This window comes from Hevea brasiliensis, chromosome 1 (assembly GCF_030052815.1).
Source record: "Hevea brasiliensis isolate MT/VB/25A 57/8 chromosome 1, ASM3005281v1, whole genome shotgun sequence".
Taxonomy (NCBI): domain Eukaryota; kingdom Viridiplantae; phylum Streptophyta; class Magnoliopsida; order Malpighiales; family Euphorbiaceae; genus Hevea; species Hevea brasiliensis.
The window spans coordinates 26,094,984-26,112,809 of record NC_079493.1 but is presented as its reverse complement, the minus strand read 5'-3'; the positions used below and the strand labels follow the sequence as shown (position 1 = coordinate 26,112,809).

General features: G+C 30.2%; 1 protein-coding gene across 1 annotated transcript; it reads right to left on the bottom strand.

Annotated features, from left to right (window-relative positions):
- Positions 1-14,934: 14,934 nt before the first annotated feature.
- LOC131183098 (rust resistance kinase Lr10-like) lies at positions 14,935-15,994 on the bottom strand (the record flags this gene model as incomplete). Its single annotated transcript, XM_058153015.1, has 1 exon — positions 14,935-15,994. A coding segment is annotated over one exon (906 nt), but the record flags the coding sequence as incomplete, so codon positions are not given.
- Between the last annotated feature and the right edge of the window lie 1,832 nt (positions 15,995-17,826).

Below are 17,826 nucleotides of genomic sequence, written 5' to 3'. Positions count from 1 at the left end.
TTAAAAAATATAAAATTTAATTTGATTCGGCGTAAACTTAATCTACCAAATAAATTCACTATAAAAAAATAATTATAATCACTAATTATTTTTTTTACCCTTTGCATGTCACTCAGTTAAAACTCATGAAATTCAATAAATCTCTCCACTTCGTGAGATCTTTATAATATAATGGCCAATCAACTACTTATATATATAGGTTACTTAAATTTAATTTTTTTAAGACTTTATATTAAACTTCATAGTTTAAATTATACTTAACTTCTTATTTTATTTCTTTCTAAATTAAATTTTGTACTTTGTAACTTCAATTGGACTGGACTCTAACATAAATGAATGTGCAAGAAAAGTTGAAGATTCTGCTAAATACAATAGGATATTTGGCAATTGAAATTAAATTATCAAAATAAAAAGTTGTGGATAAAATTAAAAATGCACCAACACGTTTGGATGTCTTGCATGATACTATTGTTTTCTATTGATCAATGAAGGTATAAGTGTTCAGAGGTATGTATTCATCAATGGAATCGGTGACATAGTCTATACAATTGAATGCAAGGTCTCCCTTCATTTACTATATAGCTAATCATTGATTTGCACATTGAATTTTTATTTAACTAAAATTAAGTGAATTTCAATTAATTAAATTATTTATTTTGATAAAAAAATTAATTATTATATTAATTTATAGAGTAATATGTATTGATTTAATAGCAATATGTGAAAGTAGATTTTTGACAAGTTTTGCAAAAGTAACTGATTAAAATTTGCATTTGGTTGAGATTAGCAAATTAAAATTGCACATCTGAAATTAGTTAGCTAATTTTTATTCTAATAAAATTAGACACTAGCAAGCCAAAATCGTTTTTATTTATCTAGCACTTTAAGCATTTGGGTTTTTGATGATTTTTCAAAAACCTGAGAGAAAGGTGAAAATATTTAAAAAATTCTTGTTTAGGTCTGATTCATCATGGACTCAGAATATAAACATGTGGGATCAACTTATTTAATAGACGAGTTTCACTATATATCTTATATCTTGATTCCATAGTAAATTGGATTTAGATAAAAAAAATTCTCCAAAGTAAGGATTTGGTAGTTCAAATTTGGCAAAATTTCTTTCTTTATCATTTACATTAAGCCTATTAAGATAAACACTAAGAATCTATCTTGCGTCTTCTTTTGACTTTCATTGATCCTATTGATCATCTTGTGCTGGAAAACTCTTTAAAACCTAGCAAAATTTGTATGCCTCCTCTATCAAAGTTTTTCAAAGCAAAATTTACAAAGTAACTACCATATACTTTGCATAAAATGTTAAATAAATGACATTTCGTTTTACTATTATCAAAATCAAGCTATTTAAACTATGGGTTAACATCTACATTAAGGTTGAGACATCCCAATCCCCATTTTGACATCAAGACATTCTTCCTCATGAAAACTCGAAACCAGAAATTCCTGTGTGCACACATTTAAATTTGTAGGTGTATGTGTGGGGTAAACTATTTGATTTTTGAGATGAGAAATTAATGAACATCAGATTTAGAAATTAAGAAGAAAAAAAAAAAGGTGAGTGGAAAGACCATATTCGCTTTCTAGGAAGGAACACATGGCTCTAGTCTATGGGAAGAAATCATTTAGTCGTCAAAGTAAATGCAAAACAGTACAAATCAAAGTAAATGCAAAACAGTACAAGCCATGTGAAGGAAATTATTAGGTGGAGATAAAAGCAAAAAAACAAGAAATCATTATTATTTCGTTAAAAGTACTTTTTGAATAGTCTCTGTCTAATCTTTTGCTCTTTATGGTCGGCATTAATTAATCTATTGTATTTACGTGGATGTGCACGTAATTAAGTTTTCATTTTTATTTTATTCAACTAATTATAATTCTTCTTTATCAAATTACCGACTTAATTATATTAAATTCTTTTCACCCTATTTGAAAATTCTTAAGATTGAAATATTTAATTGATTGGGATTTACTTCAATCAGAAATTTCAATTCCAAACTTGATGTGGAAGGCTTAAGATTATTATATCTTAAAAAATGTGTATAAATCATACCAACCATACAAGAGTGTATCTTTAAAATTTTCATTTATAAACTCACATCTACCAAGATAATATCCAAAAATGGTACATGTCTAACTAAAAGAAAATAGCTGCAATTTAAAAGTGAATAATTTTATTTAGAAATTTCAATTTCCGAAATTAATGAAGGCAACCAAGGAAAAAGAAATAGGAAGGAATGCATAGCTCTGTTTAAGCTCTATTTATTTTAAAAAAAAAATTTTAAAAAAATTTTTTTTTTCACATTTTATGGTATTTAGGGCATTAAAAAAATTGATTAACGAAAAATATTTTTTTATCAAAGAAAAAATTAAATTATTTTTATAAAAAATAACTTATATTTTTCAAAAGAGAAAGTTATTTTCTGTTTTTCAAACTTTATAATCTTATTAAAATGTAAAAACACTTGTACATATATGAAATAAATACATATTATTAATTTAAAATTACAATAAAAAATGAAAATATTTTTTATCAAAAATATTTTTTTAAAAAATATTTTCTATAAAAAATATTTTTCATATATAAATTATTTTTCATAAAATAAATAGAGCCTTAAAAATAAATGCAAAACAATAATAAATTTCAATTCCAAACTTAACAGACATTGTATTATCATCTATAAATATAGCTAGGGTTCAACCATAGGAATTAATTAATTAACAAAAGATTGTCTCTTTATTTTTCTACTCTTTCTAGTGGCAATCACATGGTGTTTTGTTGGCCTTATCCTGATGCAAAGTTATGTTGCTGCAGTCAACTGGCTTTAAAAGGAATTATTTCAAACTTAATTCTATTCAAATTTAATTACTATTCTATAATTTATAGTACATGTATGCGTCTATGTGCACGCGTTTAATTTTGACATCAAGCCTCATAACATTCTTCTGGATGAAAATTTCATACAAAAAATTTCTGATTTTGGGCTGGCTAAACTTTATCCAACCAAGGGGAGCATTGCATCTCTTACGGCTACAAGGGGAACAATAGGATATAAATGCCCGAGTTATCCTACAAAAATATTGGGCGTGTCTCATACAAAGCAGATGTGTACAGTTTTGGAATGTTGTTGTTGGAAATCGCAGGCAAAAGGAAAAACTTAAATGCAATGGCTGAAAATTTGAGTCAAATTTACTATCCATTTTGGGTATATGACCAACTCTCAAGTGGAAAGTTAACAATAGAAGACTCATCAGAGGAGGAAAACAAATTAGCTAGGAAAATGATTATAACGGGATTGTGATGCATAATGTAACAGTAAACAGAGGAAGAAAAAATATATGGAGAAGAATCTGAAAAACTGTTATTATTGATCTGATATATTTTGTATATATACATGATGGGCATGCGTAAATGCCAGATTGTTCACTCTAACAAACTTGTAACTATTCCTTTATTCTCTCTAACAAACTTGTAACTATCCCTTTACAACTCTTACTTATTTAATAATCTTCCCGCCAACATAACTTATCTAATCTCTCTCAAGATGGAGATAGAAACCAATCCCATCTTGGATAAGAACCGATGGAAAAGAGATGAATTGAGGGGTTTGGTGAATAAATCTAGTTGGGTTTCGTACCAATATGTGAAGTGGAAATAAACTTGTTGAGGAAACAATGTGGCAATCGATATCGTGAAATGCTTTATTGTCACACATGAGAGGAATTGGTGAATGAAGGGAAATTTGTAAATCTCTTAATAAGTAGGAAAGCCATTGCAATTCCGATATTAGATTTAGCTTGCTTCTTTGTCTTCCATGAAATGAGAGAAGAACCAAAAGAATGCAATAATTTCCTTGTCATAGATCACAATAAGCACGTAATTGAAGCTCTGTTTTAGAAGGGAAGAACAACCCCTTAGCAGGTGTACCTTTCAAATATCGAAGCAAGGCCATGAGAGCATCCCAGTGTTGTTGACGAGGTTGATGCAAAAATTGACTCAAATGTTGCACACTAAAAGAAATATCAGGACGTGTTAAATTGAGATACAATAAACGTCCCACAATACGTCTATACTTTTATTAATGGTCCAGTGTCATCTAGCTTGAGAGACTTGGACATGGGAAATTCTTTAATCTTGGCATTAAGCATTCCAGCATCATGGAGAATGTCCAAGATGTATTTGCGCTGAGAAAGAAATAACCCATCACTAGAACGAGCAATTTCAACCCCAAGAAAATAATGAGCGTGTCCCATGTCTTTGATAGTAAATGATGTGTGCAAATAGCGTTTGACATCAATAATATTGTTCTCATCTACTCCAGTAACTAATACATCATCAACGTAAACCAAGAGTGCAAGAAACTGATTACCAGAACCTTTAGTAAATAGGCAACTATCATGTGATGATTGAACAAAACCATAAGCTTGTAGTTTTGAAGTCAGCTCCTTGTTCCATTGTCGGCCTGCTTGCTTAAGGCCATAGAGCGATTTTATCAATCGGCATACTTGTCCAGGTTGTGCTTTATCATACCCCTCAGGGATTTTCATATACAACTCTTCATCGATGAAACCATGGAGATAGGCATTGTTTATGTCAAGTTGGTGAATAGCCCATTCTTTAGCAGATGCAAGAGCAAGAAGAAGTCGAATCTTGCTCTATGGAGAAAAACTAGCATAATCCAACCCCGCAATTGATTATATCCTTTAGCTACCAAGCGAGCTTTGTACCATCAGAATTGTATTTGACCTTGTAAATCCATCTGGATTCAATGGCTTTTTTATGAGGTGGTAAGGACGTAAGCTCCCAAGTCCCATTATGTTCTAAGGCAGTAAGCTCTTTATTCATTGCCTTAACCCAATAAGGGTCATTCTTAGCCTGTTTATAACTGGTGGGTTCGGGAATCATAGAAACATTTGCAAGGAAATTCATATAAGAGGGATCAAAAACAACAGAATTCGTGAAAGGTGATGATGAAGACAAGGGAATATTACCTGGTAGAGGAAATGTTGATGGAATCATGACATGAGGTATTAGGTTGGACGTGTGCCACAAAATCTTGATGGTTTTATGATAGGTCTACGGTGGGGAAGGTAGTGAGGCGATTGTGAGAATCAGGTTGTGAGATATGACATGGACTAGGAATTGAATGTGGGGATTCTGGACTGTTGGAAATGGAGTCTTGAGCAATATTTGGTGAGGACAATGTAGTTTGTTCATGTGAAGAAAATGTGTCAGGTTGGGGTAAAGGTATAAGGGGCTGTACATGATCACTGGGAGGAAGACTTAGTGTGTGAGGTTGAGAGAAAGGAAAAATATTCTCTTTAAATGTAACGTCTCTGGTGGTGAAAATGGACTTGGTGTGAAGATTATACAGTTTATAACCTTTTTGACCTGGGGAGTAACCAAGGAAACAACAAGGAAATGCTCTTGGGTCAAACTTTCTTTTATGAGGTAAAGTGTTGGTGGCAAAACACAAGCAACCAAAGGTTCTCATGAGTGAATAATCTGGATTCTTGTGATACAATAGCTCATAAGGAGATCGCCATCCTAAAATTTTCATGGGAGCAATAATGTAAGTTGTGAGCAAAGACTCTCCTAATTTAGATGGTATAGAAGAAACATCAACGAACGAGCAACAGTGACGATGCTTTCTTTCAACGATGATGCACATGAGCGTTGGTGTAGTATGCCTGTTTTGGAATAATTGAGTGCATTCCTTATTGAGAAATTCATTGCCATTATCACTTTATAACCTTTATTAGCTATCATATTGAAGAAGACTTTGAGAGTAGAAGACACTTGGGTCTTATCTTGTAAAAGAAACGTCCATGTGGCTCGACTATAATCATCTACAATTGTTAGCATAAAACGTGCTCTGGATATTGAAGGTGTTCCATACGGTCCCCATAAATCAGTATGTATAAGTTGGAAAGGTTTATCAGCATGTGAGGAACTTGTAGGAAAAGGAAGACGCTGTTGCTTGGACATTTGACAAATGGTACAATCTGTGACTTGTGTTGCATGTGAAAGTTGGGAAATGTGAGAGATTGTATCACGTGAGGCATGACCCAATCTGTTGTGCCATAATTGGCCATGAACAGGAGAGACTTTATTTATATCAAAACAAAATGTGTTTGTTTTATTGCAACTTTGCTCAGTACAGGTAGTAGGTATAGAAAAGTTTGAATCAGTATGAGTGTTTGGTAGTTGAAAAGAAGACTTGTCCAACCTATATAATCCTCCACAACTTTCTTAGTCCATCGTAGGAAAAAAAATTACAACTATGTTAGATGAAGCTGTGAGTTTACCTACAGATAAAAGACTATATTGAAAATTGGGAATACAAAACACATTTGTCAAGGAAAGGGTAGGGTGTAGAGCAATAGTACCTATTTGGCTGACACTTTGTTTTGTACCATCGGGTAAAGACACATAGGTTTGTTTATTTGCTGGTTGTGAGGATGTAAAACGTGTGTGATCATGGGTCATATGTGTGGAAGCTCCTGTATCTATGATCCAAGAACCATCCCAATTATATTCGAATGATTGAGAGCCATACTGCATATCGTAACATCTTCAACATTCATCTTGCCTTTCATATACTTTGCGACTTCATTATGCACAGCAGTAGAAAACTCCTTTCCCCATTCTATTGTTGGCACATCTAATGGAGTGTCTTGAAGAGTCATATGAGCTTGCCCTTTTCCAAATTTTTTTTGTTTGAAATCTTGAAACCAATCTGGATATCCATTCAATTTGAAGCAAGTTTCCCTTACATGTCCACTTTTATTGCAATAGTTGCAGAATCTATCATCCTTCTTATCTCCTTTACGAGTCTTACTACTTCCAGCATCCTTCTTCCCAAAATCACTTTTAGCCACCATAGCAATATTCTCATTCACCTGTGTCATGGAACCATGAACTTCTCGTTGTGTTTCAACACTCAAAGTCATAGAATAGGCTTTGTTAACATTCGGTAATGGATCTTGAATAAGAATCTGATTACGAACATGATCGTAATTCTCTCCTAATCCCATTAAAAATTGTACAAGCTTATCACCTTCGTCCATATTAGCAATTGCCTTTCCACATTTGCATCCATTACAGTACATACAGGTGTAGGCCTTAAACAACCCAACTCATCCCATAGCCTCTTCAATTTTGTAAAATACACCATTAGTGACATACTTCCTTGAGTAAATGAAGCAATTTAACGCTTGATATTGTACAAGAGAGGTCCATTATTAACACCAAATCTTTGTTCTAACTCATTCCAAAGATCCTTAATGGTGTATATATGAAAGATTCAACTAATTCCTTTGAAATAGAATTTAAGATCCAAGATATCACCATACAATCTACACGCCCATTTCTCGAATAGATTGGAATTATCCGTGGTTTTTCAACCTTTCGATTATAAATCGATTTATCTTTGGCACATAATGCAATCACCATAGAACGACTCCATGTTAAGTAGTTCATGCCGTTTAAAGGAACACTTACCAATGATAGACTGGATTATCGCTTCAATGCTTCATTGATGTATCCCGTTATCAGATTCCATATCATCAAGAACAAGGAAATTTTAGAAAGAAACTGCCTCTTTGATCAGTTTGATTGAATTTAGTCTGCAGTGTGGCTAAAGGAAAAACGTCATCTACACAGGAAAAGCAAGCTCTGATACCATGTAACAGTAAACAGAGGAAGAAAAAATATATGGAGAAGAATCTGAAAAACTGTTATTATTGATCTGATATATTTTGTATATATACATGATGGGCATGCGTAAATGCCAGATTGTTCACTCTAACAAACTTGTAACTATTCCTTTATTCTCTCTAACAAACTTGTAACTATCCCTTTACAACTCAGCAAAACCGTTTTACTTATTTAATAATCTTCCCGCCAACATAACTTATCTAATCTCTACACATAAACCTTGCAATCGTCCTCCAATGAACAAAGTATTGGACATGCTTGAAGGAGATTTGGAAAGCCTAGAATTGCCTCCAAGGCCTGCTCTATATCCTGCAGAATCAATGAATATGGATGGAGGAGAATCATCATCAATATCAAGCGGTGTGACATCATAGATACATACTATTGTCTCATTGAAATAGTTGGTCTTCAACTTTAAAATGTTTGAACATAAATGTTCTGAATCCTCTTTTACTTTTATATATTGCTATAAAGTCACAGATGACTTGATGATATTTTGTCATAATTTTGAGTTTAACTTGTGAGTTTATGGTATCCTTATTCATATCATCAACACATCTTATCATATAAGAAAATAGAACCCACAAGATAAGACGTCAATAGCTGTTGTGTTAAAGAGCTAATTGATGACTTTTCTTCTTCTTCTTCTTCTTCTTCTTCTTCTTCTTCTATTTTTTTTTTTTTTTTTTTTTTATCAACAGCTAGTTGATGACTTCTTGTAAGTGATGAAAGAGATTGCAATTTTGAAACATCAAAGTGGACTGGTCTTCAAGTGATTAATGACTGATGACTGATGTTGAGAGGAGAAGACTTCTCTACTTTTAGTTTATACATCTAATTAATTTATAAATATTATATATATTAATTAAAATTATGATAAATTTTATGTGTATTTTTTTAATATTAATTTTTTATATTAACTAAAATTATGATATTTCCCACACAGAGTAATAAGAATTTTTAATATTAACTTTTTTATGCTTATTTAATATTTTTATTTGAAATTATTATCTAATTTTATTTATTTATTTAACTCTGTAAGAATCACTAATAAAATTGGTAGAGCCGAGAAGAATTGAAAATGGAGATAAACATAGAGGCAATATATCCATCTCTCTCTAATATTAGTTTTTAATTAATTAATTATATCTATTTATTGGGCAAACTATAATTTAGTCTCTGTTTTCTAAAACTAAGTAATTTAATCTCAGAGATTTGAAAAAACCTATAATTTGATCCCTAATATTATAATTTCATTAAATTATTATTAATTTTAGCAAAAATGACTAAAATGTTGTTATCTTTATTTTATAAAAACAATTTAGTCCCTATGATTTTGTTTTCTTAATAATTTAATCCCTGAAATTTTATAATATTAACATTTTAGTTTCTATATTTTTAAAATGTAGGCCCCATTAAATTAAGGATTAATTACTTTAAGATCGTTAAAAATTTTGGGTAATTACAAAATCGGATATATATTATAAATTGATTCTTAAATATTATAATTATTCATAAATAAGCCTTTATAACTTAAAAAAAAATCTATTTATTAATCTATTTATTTCATTATCATTTTAATGATATATAAATAATTATATATATTTATAAATTTATAATATTTTCATGTATTATAATATATAAAAAAGGAAAAAAAATATTAATATGGACAAATTGTTATTAAAATAAAACTTCAAAAATTAAATTATTTTCAAATTAAAAATAAAATTAAAAGTATTTGGACATTTTTACTAAATTTAATGAGAATTAACCAATGTGGAATCTAAACAATATCACAATTTATCAGTTCTCACAATCCTTCTAGCAAATGTATCTTAAGCTATAAGTTTGAGTTTTCCATTATCGTTTCCAACATATGTCATCTGACCTCACTTGTAGCAATAAAGAATATACTATTAAATTAATTAACGTATTTAACAAACCATCTTATTGGAATCGAACTTTTGAATTAACGCTAATAGCTAGTTCTGGATTTCACAGTTGCTTCTTTCATTTGCAAGATGAGGCATGTTAAACTCAACACTGGGTCATGTAGACAAAAATTTGAAACCAAACTCGCCGAAAGTTTCAAGGACCTTGACATGTCTCGTGTAGCTGATCGTGCAGAACCTAAAAACTCATCTTTTGAACCAACATGAGGTATATTGAAAATAACTGAATTCAACATGAGACATATTGTAAGACGCTGACAGATTTGTTGACTTGGAAAAATTCTCTCACTTCACACCTTTTACACCTTTTGTCTTTATCCCTTTTGAGCCTATTTTTATGGCAAAACTTTAAGAGGTATATAAGTATCATATTCTCATTTTTACTATAAGGAGAAAGAGAGAAAAATCAAGAAAAGAAGAAGTAAGGAAGAACGCCATCTTGGAAGAAGACACGACCTGTAGAGTGACATTTTCCAGCTTTCATTTTTAGAGATTTGGATTCTCTTTTTTTGGGTTCTTTTATTTTTAGTCTTATTTTCATGTTTTCTTACTCTATTTCATATCTTCTAATTGTAAATAAAAACATAAGTTAGTAAATGCTTAAGATTTCAGAGTTAGGTATAATAATTTTAAGTTTTATTTATGAATTTGAACTAATTTTAATCAGATTTTAATATATATAAGTTTTGATTCTTATCTTGTGTGCTTTATTTATAGACCCATTGTTGATATCCTTTGGGTTTCATTCTTGATATTAAATTGAACAACTGAGAGGTGAAAATTTATTGTAGATAATCATGATATTGAACTTAATCACCTAGTGTTAGAAATAAATTAGTGGGTTAAGAGAAATTTTAAGTTGATTAAATAGCTTAAAGGGTTTTGTGTTATTAAATAACGCAATTAAAGAAAATCAGAATCAACTTACTTTAAACTTGTATTTTCCTTAAACTTGGTTTTGCTTATCCAAATTTCAATAAAATTTACTTCATAAATCTCAACTCTGAAATCATCTTTACCATTAATTAATTAAATCTTTATTTATTTGCTGATATTTTAGGAAATTAGCATAGCGTTTAGGAATTTAACTGTTTGCCTTATTATTATTTCTTTATATTCTAATTTAAATTGTTGCATCTTATACTTTACTTTTCGATACACTTTATTGATAGCCCAAATAATTGAAATTTTTATAGTTTGGTATTCAAACATCAAATCTCTATGGGACAATATCTTTTCTTTACTACTTGAACGATCTGTACACTTGCGGAATACGAACCACTATATTTGGCCAGCATTATTATATTTACATGTGTAAGTAATTAAGTTTTCATTTTTCTTTTATTGAACTAATTATATTTTTTTTTATCTAATTACTGACTTAATTTCTTCCTATTTGGAAATTCTCAAGATTGAAATATTAGATTAATTGGGATTTATTTTAATTAGAGTTATTGTCCTTATCTACTTTAATTAATTGGGATTGAAATATGAGACAAGCAGAAATTTCAATTCCTAACTTAATGTGGAAGGCAAATGGGGCTGTTACTGTGTGGGGTTCAGCCATATGATATACAATGTCTTCTACGGTGCACGTTCCAGCTTGTTTCTTTTTTCTACGCAAATAGTCCCAATTCTTAGTCAGTCTTGACCATAAATGTTCTGAATCCTCTTTTACTTTTGTAAATTGCTATAAAGTCACAGATGACTTGATGATATTTTGTAATAATTATGTGATTAACTTGTGATTGTAAGGTATCCTTATTCACATCATCTTCAATGTATGATAATGCATTTGCATTTGCTTCACTATTTATTAATTTTGAATTTCTCTGTTCTTAACCTGTAATTCAGGTGCATAGCATTGAGTTCAGAACTTAATGACATTTTTTTTTTTCAGTTTATAGAGGCGGGAAGGGGAACATAAACCTGAGTTTGGGCGGATTGAGAGATACACTTATTAATATATATTATGTCTTTCAAAAAATGAAAGACGTGCATGATTTGATATTCAAGAAGTTATTTAAAAGTTTCTTATATGAAATTATTAATTAAATGAAGTTGAAAAATATTAATAAGATAAGGTTTATTAATAAAATATATAGTTGAACTAAGAATCAATACAACTGACCAATTCTTTTAGCTATAATATTTTTATCTATAGTGTTAAAGTAAAATAATTTCTCATATAACATTTTTATTTATAGGATTAATACATTCAATCATAATCTCAATGCTAATAGTAAAAATACTAAAATAAGAATCCTAAATTATATAGAAAATAATTATCTATTTAATGAAAAAAATTTCTATTTAAATTAAAAAATAGTTTTTAAATCACAATACAATTTTAAGTCATATCCTAATAATAAATGGGTAACAAGTAGTGAATTATTAAGTTGAGTTATCTTCTTGAAAAAACTAAAAAAGATTTTATAGGACTTCAACAATTTGTCCTCATCATAAAAGAAAATAAGATCCCACAGGATAAGACGTCGACAGCTGCGGTCGTAAAGAGCTAATCGATGACTTCTTGCAAGTTGCTGGTAAAGACTGCAATTTTGAAACATCAAAGTGGACCAGTTTTCAAGTGATGAATGACTGAAACTGATGTTGAGAGGAGAAGACTTCTCTACCTTTTATTTATTAATTTATTTAACTCTATAAGAATCAATAATAAAATAAGAGGAGCTGAGAAGAATTGGAAATGAAGATAAGACACGGGCAATCTATCCATCTCTCTAATATTAATTTTTAATTAATTAATTAATTATATTTATTTATTAAATAAATTATAATTTAATCTCTTAAATTTAATAAAACTTATAATTTAACCTTTATTTTTTTTTAAATCAAGTAATTTAATATAAGAGGTTCAATAAAACTTACAACTTAGCCTTTACCGTTATAGTTCTATTAAGATACCATTAATTTTAGTAAAAATATCAAAATGTCCTTATTTTTATTTTATGAAAATAATTTAATCTCTAAGATTTTATATTGTTAATAATTTAGTCTTTATATTTTTAAAATATGAGTCTCATTAAATTAAATTACTTTTATGATTGTTAAAAATTTTGGTTAATCGCAAAATTGGATATATTTTATAAATTAATATTTAAATATTATAATTATTTATAAATAAGCCTCTATAACTTTAAAAAAAATTATATTTATGCCATTATTATTTTAATAATATATAAATAATTATATATATTTATCAATTTACAATATTTTCATGTATTATATTATATTGTCATATATATAAAAGATTAAATTACTTATTTTTAAAACTATAAAGACTAATTTATAGGTTTAACCAAATCTTATGGACTAAATTATTTTTAAATTAAAAATATAGTTAAGGACATTTTGCATTTTTCTAGAATTAATGGTAACTTAACTGAAGTTCTAATTATAGAAATTAAATTATAGGTTTTGTCGAGTCTCAAATATGAAATTGCTTGATTTTAAAAATATTATAACTAAGTTATAGGTCTTATCAAATTTAAAGGACTAAATTATAATTTACCCTTATTTATTCATCCAAGAATGTTTCTTGTTGCAAGAAACTTATGCAGGACTCTACGTGTAATAGCTTTTTTCATTTCTAAATGGCGATGGAGACATTTATCAGAATACAATACCATTAAAAAAATCCCTTAGAGTCATAATAACCTTAATATTCTTATTCAGATATTAGGAAGAATAATTACTGGCGGTTCCAAAGAAATGTTGGGTTAAGGAGGCATTGGTTTTGTGTATAAAGTAGATTTTCGGAGTGGTCAATATGCAACAATAAAGATGTTGGGTAAATTTAAAGCTAATGGACAAGGTTTTATCAATGAGGTTGCTACAATTGGGAGGATCCACCAGGCTAATATAGTACAATTAATTGGTTTCTGTGCTGACAGATCAAATTGTGCTCTTGTTTATGAATTCATGTCCAATGGATCTCTTGAGGGTCATATTTTTCATCAAGAAAGACCTATTTCTTCAAGCTAGGAAAAATTATATGAGATATCTCTTGGAATGGGTCATGGCATTGAATATCTACATTGAGGTTATGCAATCTAAATCCTCCATTTTGGCATAAGGCCTCACAATATTCTTCTTGATGAAAATTTCACATTAAAAATATTTGACTTTTAGGTTGGCTAAAATTTATCCAACCAAAGGGAGCATTGCATTTCTTACAGTTGCAAGGGGAACAATAAGATATATGACACCAGAGTTATTCTACAAAAACATTGGACGTGTTTCATACAAAGCAAATGTGCATAGTTATAAAAATTTTTTGTTTACTTATAAAACAAAAATTTTGTTTTTTATTTTTATTTTTTAAGAAAACTTTAACTTTTTTTTTTAAATATGGAAAACATATTCACTTTTCTTAATTCAAAAAATAAAAATTATTAACATATTTCATAAATTGAAAAATAAATTATTACAAAATATATTTAAAATATATTTTATTTTTAAAATTTTAAATCAAGTCAAGAAAGTAAGTCTTCCCATGAATTGTGTCCATGTATATTACATAATCCCACGCCACAAAATAATTTATCAAATCAAGTCAAGAAAGCATGTCTTCTCATGAATTGTGAAAGTAATCTTATTGAAAGATTCAACAACACAATTGGTGAAAAAAAAATTTGGGTAATTTATAAATTAAATTCTGGAAGAAAATTATATAAGTTGGTCTGTTCTTTTTTATTTTATAAGAATTTAATCCCTAAAATTTAAATTCATTAATGGACTAGTTTCTACAATCCATATTCACGGTTAATTTTATTAATTCTACTAATTTTTTCAATTTAAAACAATTTAGTCTCTTAGAATTGAACTTTATACTGTTGAGAGTTCTGAACTCCATGTGCATCTTTCATTTGTAAGCAAACTTTCAGGCACCTTCACAGACAAACCATTGAGAGTGCTCATGAAAAATTGCATTTAATTTTCTGGTATTTGATATCTAAATGGAATAATTACTTTCTTTATAAGTAAAATTTTATTAATGAAATTAAATCAGAAAAACCTAAGTGTGGGCATCACAGACTAAAACTAGACCTACAGGCCTCCCAAAACACCCAATCTATAGGGGTGGCACGCTAAGTGAAACGTACGTGAGTCTAATTGCCCCCAGTTGATGGTATTTGACATTACATGCCAAATTCATATGTATGCAGTGCATTACCACTGAAACGTATGCATTAGCAGCAGTTCAATCTATGAGCTCAGCTGGTAGACTGGTTACCAAAAGTGCATCAAATTCCCAAAGAATGTGATATAATTGTAAGCATTTATGGTTTTGCGTACCATACCAATTCTCCTCATGTTACAGCACATAGGTCGATTAAGAAAGTGACAACTAGTAAGCCAAACACTAAAAAAGATTACCTCAATTTATGATTTTACTCTGCTTCTGAGATAACCTCCAACTCTTGGAGAAGTCGTCTCCCTGGTATTCTTGCCTTTGTTTTTGTTGGAACTGAAGAGCTAAAAGGATTGGAGGTGTTGGTAGATTCTCTCCTTGCCCTTCCAACATATGAACAGCAACTTTCATAGAGGGACGATCTGCTGGGTTCCACTGAATGCACCACAGTCCCACAATTGCAAGTTTCTTTGCAATTTTAGTATCTCCCTCTTCCTCAATCTCGAACCTGAGGTCTTCTCCTTCTTCTAAAAGATCGTAAATCCATTCTGGGAAGTATATTTGCTCATCATTTCCTTCTGCTACATCAACAATTTTCCTTCCTCCAACCATTTCTAACACTAACATCCCAAAGCTATAAACATCTGACTTGTAGGAAACAGTCCCAAAGTTCCTTGAGAACACTTCAGGTGCGATGTAGCCAATGGTCACTCTAGCCGTTGTCATGGACACTGCACTCTGATCCTTAGCACAGAACTTAGCCAATCCAAAATCGGAGATTTTGGGATTGAAGTCATGATCAAGCAGGATGTTATGTGGTTTGATATCGAAGTGGAGGATTCTCTGATCACACCCCTGATGAAGATATTCAATTCCTTTAGCAATGCCAAGAGCAATATCTTGCAGCCTTTTCCATCCAAGGAAATGGTTCTTGGTGTCTGCTGAAGAGATGAATGTTCTGAATCCTCTTTTACTTTTATAAATTGCTATAAAGTCACAGACGACTTGATGATATTTTGTAATAATTCTGCGTTTAACTTGTGAGTGTAATTCACAAATGTATGATAACACATTTGCATTTGCTTCACTATTTATTAATTTTGTATTTCCTCTGTCCTCAATAACATGTAATTCATGTGTATGCCTTTGAGTTCAGAAAATCATGACAGTTATATATATATATATATATATATATAGAGAGAGAGAGAGAGAGAGAGAGAGAGAGAAACTAATTTGTAGGTTTAATTAAATATCAGGAACTAAATTAATAAAATAAAATCTCAAAAACAAAATTATTTTCAGATTGAAAAAATAGTTAAGGGCATTTTGCATTTTCGCTAGAATTAACGACAACTTAATTGAAATTCTAATAGTAGGGACTAAGTTGTAGGTTTTGTTGAATCTGAGGGACTAAATTGCTTGGTTTTGAAAATACAAAGACTAAATTACATGTTTTATCAAATTTCAGGGACTAAATTACAATTTACCCTTATTTATTCATCAAAAAATGCTTCTTGCTGCAAGAAACTTATGTGGGACTCCATGTGTGATGGCAATTTTGATTTGTAAATGGCGATGGAGACATTTCTCAGGATACAATACCATTAAAGAAATTCTTTGAGAGTCATAATATCCTTTTGCCAATAAGATATTCTTATTCAAATATTAGTAAGATTAATTACTAGAGGTTTCAAGGAAACTTTCACTGAAGGAGGGTTTGGTTTTGTGTATAAAGGAAATTTTCGAAGTGATCAATTTGTAATAATAAAGATGTTGGGTAAATCTAAAGCTAATGGACAAGATTTTATCGACAAGGTTGCTACAATTGGGAGGACCCACTATGCTAATGTAGCGCAATTACTTGGTTTCTGTGCTGAAGGATCAAAATGTGCTCTTATTTATGAATTCATGTCCAATGGATCTCATGATAATTAAATGTTTCATCAAGAAAGACTTATTTCTTTAAGCTGGGAAAAATTATAGAGATATCTTTTGGAATGGCTCATGGCAATGAATATCTAAAGCGAGGTTGTGCAATCCAAATTCTCCATTTTGACATCAAGCCTCACAAAATTCTTCTTGATGAAAATTTCACACTAAAAATTTTTGATTTGGGGTTGGCTAAATTTTATTCAACCAAAGGAAGCATTGCATCTCTTACAAAGCATTGGATGTGTTTCATACAAAGCATATGTGTATCGTTTTGGAGTGCTATAATTGGAAATCACAAGAAGAAGGAAAAACTTAAGTGCGTTGGCTGAAAATTTGAGTCAAATTTACAATCTGTTTTGGGTATATGACCAACTTTCTCATGGAACGTTAGAAATAGAAGATGCATCAAAGAAGGAAAATACAATAGCTAGGAAAATGATTATAACAGGATTATGATGCATACAGATGCAACCTTACCGTCATCCTCCAATGAACAAAGTTGTAGAGATGCTTAAAGGAGATTTGCAAAGCCTAGAATTAACTCCCAGGCTTGTTCTATATCCTGCAGAACCAATTACTATAGATGCAGGAGAATCATCATTGACGTCAATTGCAGAATCAAGCAGCTTGATTGAAAATCCAGACACCATATAAAATGGATATGCTCTGAATGAAGAATAAAGTTAATGACTTTATGATCGTTTGTAATGATTTTCTTTTACATGCATTTTCACTATTTTGGAATAGCTAGCTTGAATGTGGGAATGGATTTTCATTAGCTAAAACTCAAGCTTATAGAGTTGTTATTTTAATGACACAACATTGGCTTATATCTTTTAAAAAAATGAATTGGGCCTAACTCACTCCCAAAAGCTAGCTCAAGAAGAGAAGGGAGATGGGAGGGAGGGGCGCAGAGAGGAAATTCAATCATGGCAACTGATCAAACATCTACAGCATAGAATTAATTAAATTGATTCACTGATAAAATTTAACATGGTATGACCTATAATAATCATCAAACCTTGTCCAAGTAACGTTAAGTGTGACCTATA